Source organism: Bombina bombina, chromosome 2 (assembly GCF_027579735.1).
Source record: "Bombina bombina isolate aBomBom1 chromosome 2, aBomBom1.pri, whole genome shotgun sequence".
Taxonomy (NCBI): Eukaryota; Metazoa; Chordata; class Amphibia; order Anura; family Bombinatoridae; genus Bombina; species Bombina bombina.
This window is the reverse complement of record NC_069500.1, coordinates 96,550,453-96,573,409: the sequence shown is the minus strand read 5'-3', so window position 1 is coordinate 96,573,409 and position 22,957 is coordinate 96,550,453. Positions and strand designations below refer to the sequence as shown.

The 22,957-nt window shown below is 36.0% G+C and overlaps 1 protein-coding gene across 1 annotated transcript in view; it reads left to right on the top strand.

Moving 5' to 3' along the window:
• ADAMTS12 (ADAM metallopeptidase with thrombospondin type 1 motif 12) overlaps nt 1-22,957 on the top strand; it is a 1,263,798-nt gene that overhangs the window by 554,737 nt on the left and 686,104 nt on the right. Inside the window, exon 6 of the mRNA XM_053701185.1 lies at nt 17-141. Within this exon, the coding sequence (XP_053557160.1) occupies nt 17-141 (125 nt within the window). The remainder of the gene's footprint in view (nt 1-16; nt 142-22,957) is intronic.

Below are 22,957 nucleotides of genomic sequence, written 5' to 3'. Positions count from 1 at the left end.
ACATTTTTTTATTTAGGAGGGCCTGAAAATTGTGCATCATGCTGATCAGACCCTATCCAGCTTTTGCAAATGGCAGAAGAGTATAAATCCCAAGAGTGACCTTCACCCAGCACATCATGATGTGGCTGTGCTGCTGACCAGGTAGGACGTTCCCACCAAGTGGCTTTCACAGGTTGTAGGTCAGAGCTACATTGGAGATATACATTAAACGGTGATGACCATAATACTGAGGCTGTAACTGATGAAAGGATGTCAAATATCACATTTTGTAAGCAGCTAGCTCATTTTGTACATACCTTCCATCATTATCCATAGACTGTTCAACAAAGAACGGCTGGTGGCTGAGGCAGGCATCTGGAGGTGGAGTCAAAGCAAACATGGGCAATTCACCAAAAATTGGATTGAACTCAAGCAGGAAGTGGGTGGAAATGGGTGGATTTGAGCAACAACAAAAAAAAGCAGGTTGGGGCCTGGCTAAACTGTTGAGTAAAAAATGTGTATATGTGTGTTTGAGTGCACATATGTATGTTTGTATATGTGTGTGTATCTGTGTAAGGGTGTATATGTGTTATCGTGCGTGTTTGTGTGTGTCTGTCTCTGTGTGTGTATTTGTTCATGTGTCTATGTTAGTGGATATGTGTGTATATGTGTCTGTATATATGTGTGTATCTCTGTAAGTGTGTATATGTGTTTTTTTGTGTCTGTTCATGAGTGGATATGTGTGTATGTGTCTGTGTGTGTGTGTTCATGTGTGTACTTGAGTGGATATGCATGCGTGTGTCTGTGTGTGTGTCTGTATATGTGTTCATGTGTGTACATGAGTGGATATGTATGTGTGTCTGTGTATTTGTTCACGTGTGTACATGAGTGGATATTTACAATATTCGTGTGTCTGTGTGTGTGTCTGTGTTCATGTGTATGTGAGTGGATATCTGTGTATGTGTCTGTATATGTGTGTGTGTGTCTGTGTGCATGTGTTTTTATGAGTGGATATGTGTGTATGTGTCTGTATATGTGTGTGTGTGTTCCTGTGTGTATGTGAGTGGATATGTGTGTATGTGTCTGTATGTGAGTGGATATGTGTGAATGTATCTGTATATGTGTGTGTGTGTTCATGTGTGTACTTGAGTGGATATGCATGCGTGTGTCTGTGTGTGTGTCTGTATATGTGTTCATGTGTGTACATGAGTGGATATGTATGTGTGTCTGTGTATTTGTTCACGTGTGTACATGAGTGGATATGTACAATATGCATGTGTCTGTGTGTGTGTCTGTGTTCATGTGTATGTGAGTGGATATCTGTGTATGTGTCTGTATATGTGTGTCTGTGTGCATGTGTTTTTATGAGTGGATATGTGTGTATGTGTCTGTATGTGTGTGTGTCTGTGTTCATGTGTGTATGTGAGTGGATATGTGTGTATGTGTCTGGATATGTGTGTATGTGTATGGATATGTGTGTGTCTGTGTTCATGTGTGTATGTGAGTAGATATGTGTGTATGAGTCTGTATATGTGTGTGTATGTGTTCATGTGTGTATGTGAGTGGATATGTGTGTATGTGTCTGTATATGTGTGTGTATGTGTTCATGTGTGTATGTGAGTGGATATGTGTGTATGTGTCTGTATATGTGTGTGTGTGTGTGTCTGTGTTCATGTGTGTATGTGTCTGTAAATGTGTGTGTCTGTGTTCATGTGTCTATGTGAATGGATATGTGTGTACGTGTCTGTAAATGTGTGTATGTGTATGTGTTCATGTGTGTATGTGAGTGGATATGTGTGTCTGTATATGTGTGTGCCTGTTCATGTGTGTATGTGAGTGGATATGTGTGTATGTGTCTGTATATGTGTGTGTCTGTGTTCATGTGTGTATGCGAGTGGATATGTGTGTATGTGTCTGTATATGTGTGTGTCTGTGTTCATGTGTGTATGTGTTTGTATATGTGTGTATGTGTGTATGTGAGTGGATATGTGTGTATGTGTCTGTATATGTGTGTGTGTGTTCATGTGTGTATGTGAGTTCATATGTGTGTATGTGTCTGTATATGTGTGTGTATGTGTGTGTGTGTATGTGTTCATGTGTGTATGTGAGTGGATATGTGTGTGTGTGTGTGTGGTGTGTGTGTGTGTCTGTGTTCATGTATATATGTGAGTAGATATGTATGTATGTGTCTGTATATGTGTGTGTGTCTGTGTTCATGTGTGTATGTGAGTGGATATGTGTGTATGTGCCTGTATATGTGTGTGTGTGTATGTGTTCATGTGTGTATGTGAGGGGATATGTGTGTATGTGTCTGTATATGTGTGTGTGTGTGTGTGTGTGTGTGTGTGTGTGTGTGTCTGTGTTCATGTATGTATGTGAGTGGATATGTGTGTATGTGTCTGTATATGTGTGTGTATGTATCTGTATATGTGTGTGCCTGTTCATGTGTGTATGTGAGTGGATATGTGTGTATGTGTCTGTATATGTGTGTGTGTGTCTGTTTTCATGTGTGTATGTGAGTGGATATGTGTGTATGTGTCTGTATATATGTGTCTGTGTTCATGTGTGTATGTGAGTGGATATGTATGTATGTGTCTGTGTATGTGTGTGTATGTGTCTGTTTATATGTGTGTGTGTATGTGTTCATGTGAGAATGTGAGTGGATATGTGTGTATGTGTCTGTATATGTGTGTGTCTGTGTTCATGTGTGTATGTGAGTGGATATGTGTGTATGTGTCTGGATATGTGTGTATGTGTCTGGATATGTGTGTGTCTGTGTTCATGTGTGTATGTGAGTAGATATGTGTGTATGAGTCTGTATATGTGTGTGTATGTGTTCATGTGTGTATGTGAGTGGATATGTGTGTATGTGTCTGTATATGTGTGTGTATGTGTTCATGTGTGTATGTGAGTGGATATGTGTGTATGTGTCTGTATATGTGTGTGTGTGTGTCTGTGTTCATGTGTGTATGTGTCTGTATATGTGTGTGTCTGTGTTCATGTGTCTATGTGAATGGATATGTGTGTATGTGTCTGTAAATGTGTGTATGTGTATGTGTGTGTTCATGTGTGTATGTGAGTGGATATGTGTGTCTGTATATGTGTGTGCCTGTTCATGTGTGTATGTGAGTGGATATGTGTGTATGTGTCTGTATATGTGTGTGTCTGTGTTCATGTGTGTATGTGAGTGGATATGTGTGTTTGTGTCTGTATATGTGTGTGTCTGTGTTCATGTGTGTATGTGTTTGTATATGTGTGTGTGTGTGTTCATGTGTGTATGTGAGTGGATATGTGTGTATGTGTCTGTATATGTGTGTGTGTGTGTGTTCATGTGTGTATGTGAGTGGATATGTGTGTATGTGTCTGTATATGTGTGTGTGTGTATGTGTTCATGTGTGTATGTGAGTGGATATGTGTGTGTGTGTGGTGTGTGTGTGTGTCTGTGTTCATGTATGTATGTGAGTAGATATGTGTGTATGTGTCTGTATATGTGTGTGTGTCTGTGTTCATGTGTGTATGTGAGTGGATATGTGTGTATGTGCCTGTATATGTGTGTGTATGTGTTCATGTGTGTATGTGAGTGGATATGTGTGTATGTGTCTGTATATGTGTGTGTGTGTGTCTGTGTTCATGTATGTATGTGAGTGGATATGTGTGTATGTGTCTGTATATGTGTGTGTATGTATCTGTATATGTGTGTGCCTGTTCATGTGTGTATGTGAGTGGATATGTGTGTATGTGTCTGTATATGTGTGTGTGTGTCTGTTTTCATGTGTGTATGTGAGTGGATATGTGTGTATGTGTCTGTATATCTGTGTCTATGTGTGTATGTGAGTGGATATGTATGTATGTGTCTGTGTATGTGTGTGTGTGTATGTGTCTGTTTATATGTGTGTGTGTCTGTGTTCATGTGTGTATGTGAGTGGATATGTGTGTATGTGTCTGTATATGTATGTCTGTGTTCATGTGTGTATGTGAGTGGATATGTGTGTATGTGTCTGTATATGTGTGTCTGTCTTCATGTGTGTATGTGAGTGGATATGTGTGTATGTGTCTGTATATCTGTGTCTGTGTTCATGTGTGTATGTGAGTGGATATGTGTGTATGTGTCTGTATATGTGTGTCTGTGTTCATGTGTGTATGTGAGTGGATATGCTTGTATGTGTCTGTGTATGTGTGTGTATGTGTCTGTTTATATGTGTGTGTGTGTGTGTGTGTGTCTGTGTTCATGTGTGTATGTGAGTGGATATGTGTGTATGTGTCTGTATATGTGTGTGTCTGTGTTCATGTGTGTATGTGAGTGGATATGTGTGTATGTGTCTGTATATGTGTGTCTATGTGAGTGGATATGTGTGTATGTGTCTGTATATGTGTGTGTAGGTGTTCATGTGTGTATGTGAGTGGATATGTGTGTATGTGTCTGTATATGTGTGTGTATGTGTTCATGTGTGTATGTGAGTGGATATGTGTGTATGTGTCTGTATATGTGTGTGTGTGTGTGTGTGTGTGTGTGTCTGTGTTCATGTGTGTATGTGTCTGTATATGTGTGTGTCTGTGTTCATGTGTCTATGTGAATGGATATGTGTGTATGTGTCTGTAAATGTGTGTATGTGTATGTGTGTGTTCATGTGTGTATGTGAGTGGATATGTGTGTCTGTATATGTGTGTGCCTGTTCATGTGTGTATGTGAGTGGATATGTGTGTATGTGTCTGTATATGTGTGTGTCTGTGTTCATGTGTGTATGTGAGTGGATATGTGTGTTTGTGTCTGTATATGTGTGTGTCTGTGTTCATGTGTGTATGTGTTTGTATATGTGTGTGTGTGTGTTCATGTGTGTATGTGAGTGGATATGTGTGTATGTGTCTGTATATGTGTGTGTGTGTGTGTTCATGTGTGTATGTGAGTGGATATGTGTGTATGTGTCTGTATATGTGTGTGTGTGTATGTGTTCATGTGTGTATGTGAGTTGATATGTGTGTGTGTGTGGTGTGTGTGTGTGTCTGTGTTCATGTATGTATGTGAGTAGATATGTGTGTATGTGTCTGTATATGTGTGTGTGTCTGTGTTCATGTGTGTATGTGAGTGGATATGTGTGTATGTGCCTGTATATGTGTGTGTATGTGTTCATGTGTGTATGTGAGTGGATATGTGTGTATGTGTCTGTATATGTGTGTGTGTGTGTCTGTGTTCATGTATGTATGTGAGTGGATATGTGTGTATGTGTCTGTATATGTGTGTGTATGTATCTGTATATGTGTGTGCCTGTTCATGTGTGTATGTGAGTGGATATGTGTGTATGTGTCTGTATATGTGTGTGTGTGTCTGTTTTCATGTGTGTATGTGAGTGGATATGTGTGTATGTGTCTGTATATCTGTGTCTATGTGTGTATGTGAGTGGATATGTATGTATGTGTCTGTGTATGTGTGTGTGTGTATGTGTCTGTTTATATGTGTGTGTGTCTGTGTTCATGTGTGTATGTGAGTGGATATATGTGTATGTGTCTGTATATGTATGTCTCTGTTCATGTGTGTATGTGAGTGGATATGTGTGTATGTGTCTGTATATGTGTGTCTGTCTTCATGTGTGTATGTGAGTGGATATGTGTGTATGTGTCTGTATATCTGTGTCTGTGTTCATGTGTGTATGTGAGTGGATATGTGTGTATGTGTCTGTATATGTGTGTCTGTGTTCATGTGTGTATGTGAGTGGATATGCTTGTATGTGTCTGTGTATGTGTGTGTATGTGTCTGTTTATATGTGTGTGTGTGTGTGTGTGTCTGTGTTCATGTGTGTATGTGAGTGGATGTGTGTATGTGTCTGTATATGTGTGTGTCTGTGTTCATGTGTGTATGTGAGTGGATATGTGTGTATGTGTCTGTATATGTGTGTCTATGTGAGTGGATATGTGTGTATGTGTCTGTATATGTGTGTGTAGGTGTTCATGTGTGTATGTGAGTGGATATGTGTGTATGTGTCTGTATATGTGTGTGTATGTGTTCATGTGTGTATGTGAGTGGATATGTGTGTATGTGTCTGTATATGTGTGTGTGTGTGTGTGTGTGTCTGTGTTCATGTGTGTATGTGTCTGTATATGTGTGTGTCTGTGTTCATGTGTCTATGTGAATGGATATGTGTGTATGTGTCTGTAAATGTGTGTATGTGTATGTGTGTGTTCATGTGTGTATGTGAGTGGATATGTGTGTCTGTATATGTGTGTGCCTGTTCATGTGTGTATGTGAGTGGATATGTGTGTGTATATGTGTGTGTCTGTGTTCATGTGTGTATGTGAGTGGATATGTGTGTTTGTGTCTGTATATGTGTGTGTCTGTGTTCATGTGTGTATGTGTTTGTATATGTGTGTGTGTGTGTTCATGTGTGTATGTGAGTGGATATGTGTGTATGTGTCTGTATATGTGTGTGTGTGTGTGTTCATGTGTGTATGTGAGTGGATATGTGTGTATGTGTCTGTATATGTGTGTGTGTGTATGTGTTCATGTGTGTATGTGAGTGGATATGTGTGTGTGTGTGGTGTGTGTGTGTGTCTGTGTTCATGTATGTATGTGAGTAGATATGTGTGTATGTGTCTGTATATGTGTGTGTGTCTGTGTTCATGTGTGTATGTGAGTGGATATGTGTGTATGTGCCTGTATATGTGTGTGTATGTGTTCATGTGTGTATGTGAGTGGATATGTGTGTATGTGTCTGTATATGTGTGTGTGTGTGTCTGTGTTCATGTATGTATGTGAGTGGATATGTGTGTATGTGTCTGTATATGTGTGTGTATGTATCTGTATATGTGTGTGCCTGTTCATGTGTGTATGTGAGTGGATATGTGTGTATGTGTCTGTATATGTGTGTGTGTGTCTGTTTTCATGTGTGTATGTGAGTGGATATGTGTGTATGTGTCTGTATATCTGTGTCTATGTGTGTATGTGAGTGGATATGTATGTATGTGTCTGTGTATGTGTGTGTGTGTATGTGTCTGTTTATATGTGTGTGTGTCTGTGTTCATGTGTGTATGTGAGTGGATATGTGTGTATGTGTCTGTATATGTATGTCTGTGTTCATGTGTGTATGTGAGTGGATATGTGTGTATGTGTCTGTATATGTGTGTCTGTCTTCATGTGTGTATGTGAGTGGATATGTGTGTATGTGTCTGTATATCTGTGTCTGTGTTCATGTGTGTATGTGAGTGGATATGTGTGTATGTGTCTGTATATGTGTGTCTGTGTTCATGTGTGTATGTGAGTGGATATGCTTGTATGTGTCTGTGTATGTGTGTGTATGTGTCTGTTTATATGTGTGTGTGTGTGTGTGTGTCTGTGTTCATGTGTGTATGTGAGTGGATATGTGTGTATGTGTCTGTATATGTGTGTGTCTGTGTTCATGTGTGTATGTGAGTGGATATGTGTGTATGTGTCTGTATATGTGTGTCTATGTGAGTGGATATGTGTGTATGTGTCTGTATATGTGTGTGTAGGTGTTCATGTGTGTATGTGAGTGGATATGTGTGTATGTGTCTGTATATGTGTGTGTATGTGTTCATGTGTGTATGTGAGTGGATATGTGTGTATGTGTCTGTATATGTGTGTGTATGTGAGTGGATATGTGTGTATGTGTCTGTATATGTGTGTCTGTGTTCATGTGTGTATGTGAGTGGATATGCTTGTATGTGTCTGTGTATGTGTGTGTATGTGTCTGTTTATATGTGTGTGTGTGTGTGTGTGTGTGTGTGTGTGTCTGTGTTCATGTGTGCATGTGAGTGGATATGTGTGTATGTGTCTGTATATGTGTGTGTCTGTGTTCATGTGTGTATGTGAGTGGATATGTGTGTATGTGTCTGTATATCTGTGTCTGTGTTCATGTGTGTATGTGAGTGGATATGTGTGTATGTGTCTGTATATGTGTGTGTATGTGAGTGGATATGTGTGTATGTGTCTGTATATGTGTGTGTATGTGAGTGGATATGTGTGTATGTGTCTGTATATGTGTGTGTATGTGTCTGTATATGTGTCTGTATATGTGTGTGTGTGTGTCTGTATATATGTGTGTGTGTGTCTGTATATGTGTGTGTGTGTGTGTATGTGTCTGTATATGTGTGTGTGTGTCTGTATATATGTGTGTATGTGTCTGTATATGTGTGTGTATGTGAGTGGATATGTGTGTATGTGTCTGTATATGTGTGTGTATTTGTCTGTATATGTGTGTGTGTGTGTGTGTCTGTATATATGTGTGTATGTGTCTGTATATGTGTCTGTATATGTGTGTGTATGTGTCTGTATATATGTGTGTGTGTGTCTGTATATGTGTGTGTATGTGTCTGTATATGTGTGTGTATGTGTCTGTATATGTGTGTGTGTCTGTATATATGTGTGTGTGTGTGTGTATATGTCTGTGTGTGTGTGTGTTGCATAAGCCCTAGACATTCAGATTTTTGCTGAACTGTTACATAAATTATAAACAAATGTTTTTAATGAAAAAAGCAGTTAAAACCATTGCTCTAACGGCAGTCTTTCCTTTATGTGGCGAGGACCTCAAATTTACTGTTTTACACTCTTTAAAGGGAAATAGAACCAAAAAATGTTCTACAATGATTCAGATAGAGCATACAATTTTAAACAACTTTCCATTGTACTTTCATTATAGCATTTTATTTGTTTTCTTGTTATCCTTTGTTAAAAAGCAGGAAGATAAGTTTAGGAGTGTGCACGTGTCTGCAGCTCTATATGGCAGCATTTTTGCAACAATCTAATACATTAGCAAAAGCGCTAGTTGGCAGCACTATTTCCTGTCATGTAGTGCTCCAAACACATGCATGCTACCTATTTAGATATCTCTTCAACAAAGAATAACAAGAAAAATTGATAATAGAAGTAAATTAGAAACTTTTTTAAAATTATATTCTTTATCTGAATGATAAAAGAAGAATTTGGGGTTTCATGTCCCTTTAATAGCAATCCAGCATTGTCTGTATTATGTTGATTTTTCCCGTGTCAGCCAGTAAGTATGTGAGCTTTACTTTTGGTATGGTTTGGTATGACCAATATTATTTTAATACCACTGCTGGCTTGTAGCAGCAGCACTTGCTGTTACTTTCTTTATTTAAGTTTAAACTGCTATCCAGCTTCTCCTCTTTTGCATTGAAGCAATTCCCCATAGGAAATAGCAGACAAATTGATTTTTATTAGTAAATTCATTTTAAACAATCCCAATAACTACAGGGAGTGCAGAATTATTAGGCAAGTTGTATTTTTGAGGATTAATTTTATTATTGAACAACAACCATGTTCTCAATGAACCCAAAAAACTCATTAATATCAAAGCTGAATAGTTTTGGAAGTAGTTTTTAGTTTGTTTTTAGTTATAGCTATTTTAGGGGGATATATGTGTGTGCAGGTGATTATTACTGTGCATAATTATTAGGCAACTTAACAAAAAACAAATATATACCCATTTCAATTATTTATTTTTACCAGTGAAACCAATATAACATCTCAACATTCACAAATATACATTTCTGACATTCAAAAACAAAACAAAAACAAATCAGTGACCAATATAGCCACCTTTCTTTGCAAGGACACTCAAAAGCCTGCCATCCATGGATTCTGTCAGTGTTTTGATCTGTTCACCATCAGCATTGCGTGCAGCAGCAACCACAGCCTCCCAGACACTGTTCAGAGAGGTGTACTGTTTTCCCTCCTTGTAAATCTCACATTTGATGATGGACCACAGGTTCTCAATGGGGTTCAGATCAGGTGAACAAGGAGGCCATGTCATTAGATTTTCTTCTTTTATACCCTTTCTTGCCAGCCACGCTGTGGAGTACTTGGACGCGTGTGATGGAGCATTGTCCTGCATGAAAATCATGTTTTTCTTGAAGGATGCAGACTTCTTCCTGTACCACTGCTTGAAGAAGGTGTCTTCCAGAAACTGGCAGTAGGACTGGGAGTTGAGCTTGTCTCCATCCTCAACCCGAAAAGGCCCCACAAGCTCATCTTTGATGATACCAGCCCAAACCAGTACTCCATCTCCACCTTGCTGGCGTCTGAGTCGGACTGGAGCTCTCTGCCCTTTACCAATCCAGCCACGGGTCCATCCATCTGGCCCATCAAGACTCACTCTCATTTCATCAGTCCATAAAACCTTAGAAAAATCAGTCTTGAGATATTTCTTGGCCCAGACTTGACGTTTCAGCTTGTGTGTCTTGTTCAGTGGTGGTCGTCTTTCAGCCTTTCTTACCTTGGCCATGTCTCTGAGTATTGCACACCTTGTGCTTTTGGGCACTCCAGTGATGTTGCAGCTCTGAAATATGGCCAAACTGGTGGCAAGTGGCATCTTGGCAGCTGCACGCTTGACTTTTCTCAGTTCATGGGCAGTTATTTTGCGCCTTGGTTTTTCCACATGCTTCTTGCGACCCTGTTGACTATTTTGAATGAAACGCTCGATTGTTTGATGATCACGCTTCAGAAGCTTTGCAATTTTAAGAGTGCTGCATCCCTCTGCAAGATATCTCACTATTTTTGACTTTTCTGAGCCTGTCAAGTCCTTCTTTTGACCCATTTTGCCAAAGGAAAGGAAGTTGCCTAATAATTATGCACACCTAATATAGGGTGTTGATGTCATTAGACCACACCCCTTCTCATTACAGAGATGCACATCACCTAATATGCTTAATTGGTAGTAGGCTTTCGAGCCTATACAGCTTGGAGTAAGACAACATGCATAAAGAGGATGATGTGGTCAAAATACTCATTTGCCTAATAATTCTGCACTCCCTGTAATATTAAACAAAACTGAAAGAAAAAATTATTTTGTGAGGAACAACTTGTCCAAAACTATTTTTTTTCTCTGTGCACATCTCCACTTCAAATAAAAACCTTATTCCTAAGCAGCCGTACTCAAAACATTTTAATAACTTCAAACCCCTTTAGATCTTACGCATTTTAAGATCACCACATGAGCTTATAGATAACACAGTATGGACTCGACTGCTTTACTACTAGGGAGTATTATTTTATACCCAGTTATTTTTAAAATGCTGAAAAATATCTGTTATTATTATTATCATTATTATTACTACTGTGTATTTATTTGTGTAGCGCCGCAAAATTCTGCATTAATCTTTAGGTGCACAACACTTTAGAGTACACACACACATTATTATCATATCATCTAGTCAATTTAAACAGTCAAAGGAACCCTATTTACAGCTTATTTGCAAGCAGAATAATTTTGAGCATTAAAAAGAGGATACTTCCCTGGTGCAGATGTTTTCCCCTATATGCTTCTGTTATTAATGCAGACAGTTATTGTTCAATGTATTGTATTTGCTGAATGCTTAAAATTAAACATTCTGGAATTTCCTTTAATAGGACTTGTATAGATCAGTAAAACAATGGTCATATCAATATCAAAAGATAAGGTTTAAAAAAAGTATTTCAGAAATGAAAGTGCATGCAGATAATTGCCTAACGTCACTGTGTGTCGCACTAGGAGGTCTTTGTAAGAGATGTTTATGACATGCTGGGATAATTACAAGGATGCTATTTGGCTGAATATTATGGGTTTCTGTAGTGGTTATAAGTTTATATAACTTTGAGGTTTATTCTCAATTAGAGATGATTCATTAGCCTCTGTAAATAGGAAATCCAAAACTGGTGCATTGGTCATATTACGCAGCAGTATCCTGGAATGATGAATTTTAATCTGTGTGACACAAGTGTCAGAAATAAAGTGTTGGGAAATATCAGTTTGTGGATCTTATATTAAAATATATAGAATAAGAGAAAGAATAAACAAAAAATTAGAATATGTGTATTTTCTGCTGATCATGTTCTGATCTATTGCATTAACTATTTTTATACTTTCTGATTATTACATTATTTAACCCCCTGGCTACTAGAGGAAACTGTAATGCATTGGGTATAAAGATATCACAGAAACTAATAGTACCGTGAAAGGTTAAAAAAAATGGAAATTTAGTTACAAATAAATGTTTCAATAAGTAAATTCTTTAAAAAATATATTTTGTTATGATATTTATTTTACTCACTTTCCCTATAATTTAGCTCTGAAAATGTACCCCCCACCCCTCCCTATTAATATTAAACACATTTTGTCAGGGCCAGACTGGAAATAAAATGCAGCCCTTGAAATATTTAAAAACAAACTCTAATTTTGTTTGAGTTAACACGCCCCATTTTTCTCAAGGGGATTACTCGGATACTCCTTCCCCCTAGTATTTTTTGTTTCAGAATGATATTAGTTTGTAATAAAAAAAGACAGATTGTTGTTTAATAGGCACCTTATGACTGCATCTTTCACAGTTTAAAAATGATAATCCATAGTATGACATTTAAAACAGTGTGTCACTCTGTCTCACAGACTTTACTAGACACTAGAAACCATTAAAAGAAGGACTACTAAAATCTTACATGGTCTAGAAAATAAAACTATAGCTCAGTAGACAAATGATAGTTGATACAGCTGTATAGCCTCACCACTTGTACCACCCCCTTAAATAGTAGCTGGCCAAACCCAAGGTGGTGCGGCCCACAGGGAAATATCCTGGTGTCCTAGTAGGTCAATCCAGCCTTGTGTTTGGTACAGTGGGACTGTAATATTAGAAATAAACGCATTAACAGCAAAATATTTTCAATTTTAGAAAAATGTTCTTCTTTTAAACACGTTTCAGTGGAATGTTTAGATAAATAAACTAAAAACATAGCAGCTACTGATGTTAATTTACTTTACACAAATAGAAAAACACTCCAAAAATTAATATATATATATATATATATATATATATATTTTAATAATACATTTAAATTATAAATATACTAACAGAATAATGCATAGATATAAAAAACTATATACACATAATAAAAAACTATATACACATATACTCAGGTTTACTATTAAGGTGTTTCCTTTTTTTTAAATTAAAAATGGTGATTACTTACATAGCTAATATATAGGTTCCATGGGAGTAATCAGCATATGGGGAATATTTGCAGGTAAATTTTATTGCATTTACTATGAATCTTAGTTTTCTTATAGCTTATTTGATATATATTTATATGTGGTTATATAGTAGAGCGCTGGATATATTAGAGGATACCAAACACCTTACAATTAGAAAAGATCCTTCATTTTTTTCAGAGTGAAATTGCTATTGTTTGGGGTGGGAGTAGGTGCGCTAGAGAAAGCTAAAATTTATCTGTGAAGAATAGTGGGATATGTGTACCACTTTTAAATCTAAGGGTATATCAGACAAAATCTCCCCATTTTCCAAATTTATATAGCAAATAAACTAGTGAACCTCAGCTAAGTGAAAAAATGTTAACAAGTGAAATAAGTGAAATGTTGCACGTGAGTTCTAGTGCATATAACCTTGGTTTAAATGACGTTATATATTAAAAAAGCTGGAGATGAGTAAAAATTCTTAATCAATCAAACAGTATGCATTCTGCAATTATAATCTAAGTTCTGTATTGCGTTAACGATATTTCAAGTTAATAAAGTTATTGTGTATCGAAGATATATATACAATGTAATATAATGTGTACAGCATATAGTGTGCCGCAAATGTGATTCTAAATACCTAGAATATAAATTACAAATGTGACCAATATTAAATCCAGCTTTATTCAAAGAGAAAAGATGTAAGGTCCAATTATGAATTCAGACCTTTTAGGTATAGTGTGTTATATAAATTAGTTCAGCTTACTCATATCATTTTAAATCCAGCTTTATTCAAAAAGGAAAGGTGAGAGGTCCACTTCTGAATTCAGACCTTTTTGGTATAGTGTGTTATATTTATAGATTAATTCAGCTTCCTTTATCAATAGTTTCTTTTCTATATTCCCATCCCTCCAATGTTTTGTACCCTTTGTATTCCCCAATAGGACAAGTCTTTGGTGTTACCTTTGTGAATTGTTTTAAAATGTTTATATAAATGTGTATCTTCCAATCCATTTTTAATGTTACCAATGTGTTCTCTGATTTTGTCTCTAACCATTCTCATTGTTTCTCCAAAATAGAAGAGGTTACAGGAGCACTTAAGAACATAGATTATATTTTTATGGGTACATCTTATTATATCTTTAATTGCAAAAGGTTTATCTACATCATTTATCTGTATATTCTTTAGTTTATTGATATGACTACAGGCTTTGCAGGTGTAACATGGAAAAAATCCCATAATGTTTTTACCTGTTAAATCTTTTTGTCTCATAAAACTTTTCTTAGGCTTCTTTAATTCACTAGGGGCCAAAATTGTTTTCAAATTTACAGCTTTTTTGAAGACAAACTTTGGGTTATATGAAATTTTGTCCGCCAAAATATTGTCCTCTCTGAGAATATGCCAGTGTTTTTTTATGATACCTTTTATAATATTATGGTCAGCATTAGAATCAGTTATAAATGGTATTTTAATTATATCATTATTTTCTCTTTGTTTTTCTTTATATGTCAGTAGGGACTGCCTATTAGTATTTTTGCCCTTATGATGGCTTTATTTGTAATATCGTTTTTATACCCTCTCGCATTAAATCTTTCTGCTAAGACTACTGATGGTTGCTCAAAATCTATCAGTCTTGAGCAATTTTTTCTTACACGTACATATTGTCTTACTGGGATATTTTTTTTCCACACATCTAAGTGGCAACTATTGGAATGTATATAGTTGTTACAGTCAACTTTTTTGAAGTGGGTCTTTGTCTCTAACTTTTTGTCCATCACCATTACTTCCAAATCCAGAAAAACTATCGAATTTTTGCTATAATTAAAAGTGAAACTTAGACACCAAGAGTTAGTATTCATATCTTTAAACATAGTGTTTAAGTCCTGTTCTGTGCCTTTCCACACTATTAAGAGATTGTCTATATATCTCTTGTAGAGCACAAGGTTTGCACCATAGCTGCCAGTAACAAAAAAATCGAACTCCCGAGCTCCCATAAAGAGATTGGCGTAGCTAGGTGCAAACCTTGTGCCCATAGCTGTTCCTTCAGTTTGTAGATAGAAACTTTAATTAAAAGAAAAATAATTGTTCTCTAATATATATCTTATACTTTTGAGAATGAAATTTCTATGCTGATCTGTCATATTAGGGTCTGATTTTAGGAAGAGTTCAACAGCTTGAATACCCTTAGAATGATTGATTACTGTATATAGAGATGTAACGTCACACGTTGCCAAAAACATATTATCTTCCCAATTTATTGATTTAAGAGTATTTAAGACTTGTGTAGAGTCTTTAAGGTAGGAATTTCAATTCTTTACATGTTTTTGTAAAAAGCTATCAACATATTTTGACAGATTCAATGATAAGGATTCTATACCAGAAATGATTGGTCTACCTGGGGGATTGACCAAACATTTGTGGATTTTAGGCAAAAAGTAGAAAATGGGAATTCTAGGGAACTTTGGTGTTAAAAATCCTAATTCTTTATCATTGAGTATTCCTGCTTTACTCCCGTCTGTGAGAATCTTATCAAGTGTTTTCTTAAATTTCTCCTTAGGGTTAAGTTCTAGTTTTTTGTAAGTTCTAGTGTCACTAAGCAGTCTATAAGCCTCTTTTAAGTAATTCTTGGTGTCCATCAGGACAATCCCTCCACCCTTGTCCGCAGGTTTTATAGTAATTTCCATGTTTTTTTGAAGATTCTCAATTATTGTTTTTTCTTTCATACTCATATTGTATTTTTTAAGTTTTGGTGGATCACATTTTTGGATGTCTCTACAGACCAATTTTTCGAAGGTCTCCAAATATTTTCCCTTTGCATAGGTTGGGTTAAATTTCGATTTAGCCTTAAAATCTGTGTGTTGGATGCTGTCTGATGTTAGTGGCCTAATGTTTACTTGTCGTTCTACTGAATTTTTTAGGAAAAACCTCTTCAGAGTTAAATTCCTTACAAATTTCTTAACATGGATGTGTGTATTGAATTTATTGAGTCTTACTGTGGGTGTAAACGAGAGGCCTAAATTAAGGACCTTCTCTTCTTATTTCTTTAATGTGATGCTACTCAGATTAAAAATTCCCTGATGTGTGGAATCTACCTCCACCTTTTTGCCTCGTTTGGATACTCCTCTCCCTCTCTTTCCTCTCGACTTCTTTTCTTTCTGGGATTGAGGTCGTTTTCTTGTCTTATCAAATTTCTTGAGGTGCCCTCCTTTAGAGGGCTTCTCTCTAAAAAAACTGATTCTTCATTTCTTTGTCCCTCATCTAATGTTCTTGAATCCCTAAGAGTTTCAAAGCGATTTTGCACTGGTACCTTCCATTTATCCTCCTGTCTGTTTCTTTCCCATCTGTTAGCCCTTCTGGGGTATTCCCAGTTGTTATGTCTATTAAAGTATCCTCTGTCTGAATTCTGTCTGAAACTGTTATGTCAAAATTCTGAATTAAAATGTTCCCTATTATGATATCTTGGATATCTCTATCTATATATATTTATCTATCTATATTTTAAAAAGATCAAGAAAGGAGACATTGATAAATATTGAGAAAAACATTTTGGAGATAAAAGATAAATTGAAAGATAGAAAAAGCAGTAATGAATTCAAAGAAAGACAAAAAGTGATCACTGATAAGTTGGCAAATTTAAATAAAGATATTTTAAGATCAAAATGGGGAAAAAAGGAAAGGGATATAAATGATAATACCCAAATATATAAGGAGGAAGATAAAAATGAAATTCACTCAAATCCTCACAGAAATGAACAAAGAATTGAACACACATATATGAATAGAGTATCAAGGGATCCCCAACCACAACATGATTATGGTTTTGAAAATAGAAACTATAATTCACATAATGAAAATTATAGACATGAGAGAGGATACAATAACAATTCCAGTATACAATATGAGAGGCAGAGATATCCAAGATATCATAATAGGGAACATTTTAATTCAGATTTTTGACATAACAGTTTCAGACAGAATTCAGACAGAGGATACTTTAATAGACATAACAACTGGGAATACCCCAGAAGGGCTAACAGATGGGAAAGAAACAGACAGGAGGATAAATGGAAGGTACCAGTGCAAAATCACTTTGAAACTCTTAGGGTTTCAAGAACATTAGATGAGGGACAAAGAAATGAAGAATCAGTTTTTTTTAGAGAGAAGCCCTCTAAAGGAGGGCATCTCAAGGGATTTGATAAGACAAGAAAACAACCTCAATCCCAGAAAGAAAAGAAGTCTAGAGGGAGAGGAGTATCCATACGAGGCAAAAAGGTGGAGGTAGATGCCACACATCAGGGAATTTTTAATCTGAGTAGCATCACATTAAAGAAAGAAGAAGACTAGGTCCTTAATTTCGGCCTCTTGTTTGCACCCACAGTAAGACTCAATAAATTCAATACACACATCCATGTTAAGAAATTTGTAAGGAATTTAACTCTGAAGAGGTTTTTCCTAAAAAAATCCAGTAGCACGACAAGTAAACATTAGGCCACTAACATCAGACAGCATCCAACACACAGATTTTAAGGCTAAATCAAAATTTAACCCTACCTATGCAAAGGGAAACTATTTGGAGACCTTAAAAAAATGTCTGTAGAGACATCCAAAAATGTAATGCACCAAAACTTAAAAAATACAATATGAGTATGAAAGAAAAAACAATAAATGAGAATCTTAAAAAAAAACATGGAAATTACTATAAAACCTGCGGACAAGGGTGGAGGGATTGTCCTGATGGACACCAAGAATTACTTAAAAGAGGCTCATAGACTGCTTAGTGACACTAGAACTTACAAAAAATTAGAATTTGACCCTATGGAGAAATTTAAGAAAACACTTTAGATTCTCACAGACGGGAGTAAAGCAGGAATACTCAATGATAAAGAATTAGGATTTTTAACACCAAAGTTCCCTAGAATTCCCATTTTCTACTTTTTGCCTAAAATCCACAAATGTTTGGTCAATCCCCCAGGTAGACCAATCATTTCTGGTATAGAATCCTTATCATCGAATCTGTCAAAATATGTTGATAGCTTTTTACAAAAACATGTAAAGAATTGAAATTCCTACCTTAAAGACTCTACACAAGTCTTAAATACTCTTAAATCAATAAATTGGGAAGATAATATGTTTTTGGTAACGTGTGACGTTACATCTCTGTATACAGTAATCAATCATTCTAAGGGCATTCAAAGCTGTTGAACTCTTCCTAAAATCAGACCCTAATATGACAGATCAGCATAGAAATTTCATTCTCAAAAGTATAAGATATATATTAGAGAACAATTATTTTTCTTTTAATGAAAGTTTCTATCTACAAACTGAATGAATAGCTATGGGCACAAGGTTTGCACCTAGCTACGCCAATCTCTTTATGGGAGCTTGGGAGTCCGATTTTTTTGGTACTGGCAGCTATGGTGCAAACCTTGTGCTCTACAAGTGATATATAGACGATCTCTTAATAGTGTGGAAAGGTACAGAACAGGACTTAAACACTATGTTTAAATATATGAATACTAACTCTTGGGGTCTAAGTTTCACTTTTAATTATAGCAAAAATTTAATAGTTTTTCTGGATTTATAAGTAATGGTAATGGTCAAAAAGTTAGAGACAAAGACCCACTTCAAAAAGTTGACTGTAACAACTATATACATTCCAATAGTTGCCACTTAGATGTGTGGAAAAAGAATATCCCAGTAAGACAATATCTACGTATAAGAAAAAATTGTTCAAGACTGACAGATTTTGAGCAACAGTCAGTAGTCTTAGCAGAAAGGTTTAATGCGAGAGGGTATAAAAACGATATTACAAAAAAAGCCATCATAAAGGCAAAAGATACTAATAGGCAGTCTCTACTGACATATAAAAAAAAACAAAGAGAAGATAATGATATAATTAAAATACCATTTATAACTGATTTTAATGCTGACCATAATATTATAAAAGGTATTATAAAAAAAAACACTGGCATCTTCTCAGAGAGGACGATATTTTGGGGGACAAAATTTCAGATAACCCAAAGTTTGTCTTCAAAAAAGCTGCAAATTTGAAAACACTTTTGGCCCCTAGGGAATTAAAGAAGCCTAAGAAAAGTTTTATGAGACAAAAAGATTTAACAGGTAAAATATTATGAGATTTTTTCCATGTTACACCTGCAAAGCCTGTAGTCATAGCAATAAACTGAAGAATATACAGATAAATAATGTAGATAAAACTTTTGCAATTAAAGATATAATAAGATGTACCCAAAAAAATATAATCTATGTTATTAAGTGCTCCTCTAACCTCTTCTATTTTGGAGAAACAAAGAGAATGGTTAGAGACAGAATCAGAGAACACATTGGTAACATTAAAAATGGATTGGAAGATACACATTTATATAAACATTTTAAAACAATTCACAAAGGTAACACCAAAGAATTGTCCTATTGGGGAATACAAAGGGTACAAAACATTGGAGGGGTGGGAATATAGAAAAGAAACTATTGATAAAGGAATTTAATATGACAATTTAGCCTACTTGTGTATATTACAAACCCTATTCTAACAGCATTAATACATGCTGTAACAATTGAATTTATATATATATTTACACTACTTATCTTCTTATTTTTAGGAATATAAAGACACAATTTAATCAATATAAGGGTGAAGTCTGCCCATAGAAAACATATACATTTAATATACCTCTTAGCTAAACAATATGATTTGGCTTGGAAAGTAGTTATTGTTATATGAAAAGATAAAATGTTTTTGTAATACTTTTACTGTTTATCTATCTTTTAATTTTATTAGACAAGACCAACTGATAGGAGCAGAGTATTTATAAGGAACCTTAAATAAAGGGTAGAATGAAAATCAAAGGAAATTCTAAATAAAGAAGAAAATGTCCACCTCAAATATCTTCTATCTACGTGTATATGGACTGAAATGCCTTTTATTTTAAAAGGATACACTTTGGCAGTCACTTTTATCTTGATAAAGCTCTTTTGAGAGCGAAACGCGTTGATCTCTGTGACTGCTACCTATCTAATATCATAAAAATTTCTGTCCATTGGAAAAACCAAACTTTGAATGTGATAACCCGTGTCATTTTTCATCAATTAACAACTTTGTCCAGTTTCATTATTCCCTAGCGTGCATAGCACTAAGTGCAGGGAAATACTGATGTACCTTATGAATGGGACTGTTGTACAGATAAAATACATTAAAGTTAGGGGGTGTTAGGGTTACAGTTAGGGTTATGTTAGGGTTAGTGTTAGGTTTAGGGGTTAATGGATTTATTTAATGGTATTGATGTGGGAGGCCAGAAGTTTAGGGGTTAATAACTTTAGTATAGTGGCAGCGACATCGGGAGTGGCAGATTAGGGGTTAATAGTTTTATGTAGGTGGCAGCGATGTTGGAGGTGGCAGATTAGGGGTTAATAACTGTATGTAGGTGGCGGCAATATTGGGGGTGGCAGATTAGGGGTTAATAACTGTATGTAGGTGGCGGCGATATCGGGGACGTCAGATTAGGGGTTAATAACTGTATGTAGGTGGCGACGATATCGGGGACGGCAGATTAGGGGTTAATAACTGTATGAAGGCGGCCTCGATGTCGGGGGCAGCAGATTACGGGTGTTTAGACTCGGAGTTTATGTTAGGGTGTTAGGTTTAAACATAACTTTTTATTTCCCCATAGACATCAATGGGGCTGCGTTACGGAGCTTTTCATTTTGCGATCGCATTTGTTAGGCTTTTTTTTGCCGGCTTTTTTTTGCATGAGCACATCAAAGCAGCACTTGATTTCGATGCGGTATGGAGCTCAACGCCACCATATCGCCTGCACAAGCCTGCTTTTTTTAAACTTGTCATAGCAGCGCTATAGGGAGGTGAAATAACGCCGCTTAAAATCCCTATAGCGCTCAAAACTCGTAATTTAGCTGAATGTTTTAAAATGCAAATGTGTGTGTGTGGGAGGGAGGGGATGAATAAACCAAATTTGTTTTCTGTGGGAGCTGTCCTTGTTAGCCAATGAGCTGTAGTATGCTGTTCCTGTGGGGGTTTTTAAACTGTTTTCACTGTACTTTTTTTCTTAACAAAATATATATATTTGTAACATTTAACTGCTGCTTTTTCATTTGTATGGTGGAAAACGTCTACTACTGATACATACCACAAATACATTATATCAATAAAATATCATTAACATCCTATTATTTAACTCCATTTCTCCAGCTAGTTCTTTTTTCTTTTCATCCATGCAGTTCCATAATTGTACAGTATAAACATCAGTGCATTCACCTGTCTGGCACTTTCTATTATAGAAACATAAATCTGCAACATTAATTTAATTTGTAGTTGGTGGATCACATACTGTGTAGTACAGTTCTGTTTTTTCCTACCACACCACAAAAAGCGACTTAGCATTTTAAATCCAACAGGTTATAATTATAACCAGTTTGAGAATATTTGAAAATTGTTGATGCCTCCTAATACAATAAATTATTTTAGCTATGTAACTTCATGCTGCTTTAATTATTTTTTCTTGCTAACTTCAGAAAGAAATGATTTCAGGTATAAATTATATTGCTATACTACTATTACGTTATGGGCTAGATTATGAGAGGAGCGTAAAATTGCACTTTTGCGAGTGCAATATTTGTGCTCCACTCAGTAATACCGGTGTACGCAAATGTGAGCTGGTATTACAAGTTGAGCGCAAAGCATACTTGACCTTGCATTCGCATTTGTGTTCATGAGAGTTCGCTTCCATAGCCTCGTTCTGAGACTGATAGACACGGCACAGAACCTAGCACAGCGAAGAAGGTAAATCATGCAGCGTTGGGCAGCAAAGTTTAAATATATATGGGTATGAATATATACATATATATTTATGTGTTTATATGTGTATATACATATTAACACATAAATATATATGTATATAAGCATTTACATATATATTTACAGTTTTAACACAGTCCCCATAGACTGCTATTTAAAGGCACATCCGCTCACTTTAACTCCTTATAACAGATTATTTTCTTTCTTCTTTTTAAAAAAAAGAACAATACACTTTATTTTAGGGGCAATTGGGGGACATTTATTTAATTAACCAGAGGTCTGGCATTATAAGTAGGTCTCCTCATGCAGCAGTAAAATGCTTGCAACTTGCTCGAAAAGGGTTGGCCATATCACTCTGGGTAATTGTGAAATAACAAGATCCCTCCCCTTGATTCAACAGTAGGTAAATAGATATCTGACTTATAAGAGATCTCATGGCCCCTGATGATCCAAAAGATCTACTTTGTTCACCACTGCGTTCTCAGGGACATGCCCATCTTTATTGGCAGATTTAAGTCTAGTCAAAATTAAACTTTCCTGATTCAGAAACTGAAGTCAAGAATCAGCGGTCTTAAGACAGCTGCTCCTTAACTCATTTGCCACCATTGAGGTGGCAGACAGCAATCATTCCAATCAGATACGATCTAGATGATTGAAACCCCCTGCTAGTGGCTGATTGGCCACAAATGTGCAGGAGGAGGCATTGCACAAGCATTTCATGAGAAATGCTTGTGCAATGATAAATGCCGACAGCTACGGCGGATCATGTCCGCCCGCACAATGATAAATCGGCCCCAGGGCATGCTTTTTTAAACAACTTTCCAATTTACTTTTATCTTCAAATTTGCTTTGTTCTTTGTTGTTTTCTAAGCTCTTGAATCTCTCGAAATTGCAACAAGAGAGGTGCCGCATGTGTATATATCAAATGGCTGCCTCTTATCTGCTTCATTTGACAGTTTTTCACATCTAGAGGGCGTTAGTTCATGTGTGTCATACATATAACATTGTGCTCATGCCCGTGAAGTTGCTTATTAAAAGGGGCACTGATTGTCAAAAATGCAAGTCTGTCAAATAAACTGAATTTAGGGGACAGTTTGCAGAGGCTTAGATACAAGGTAATCATATAGGTAAAAATTATATTAAAGGGACAGTAAAGTCATAATTAGACATTCATGATTTAGA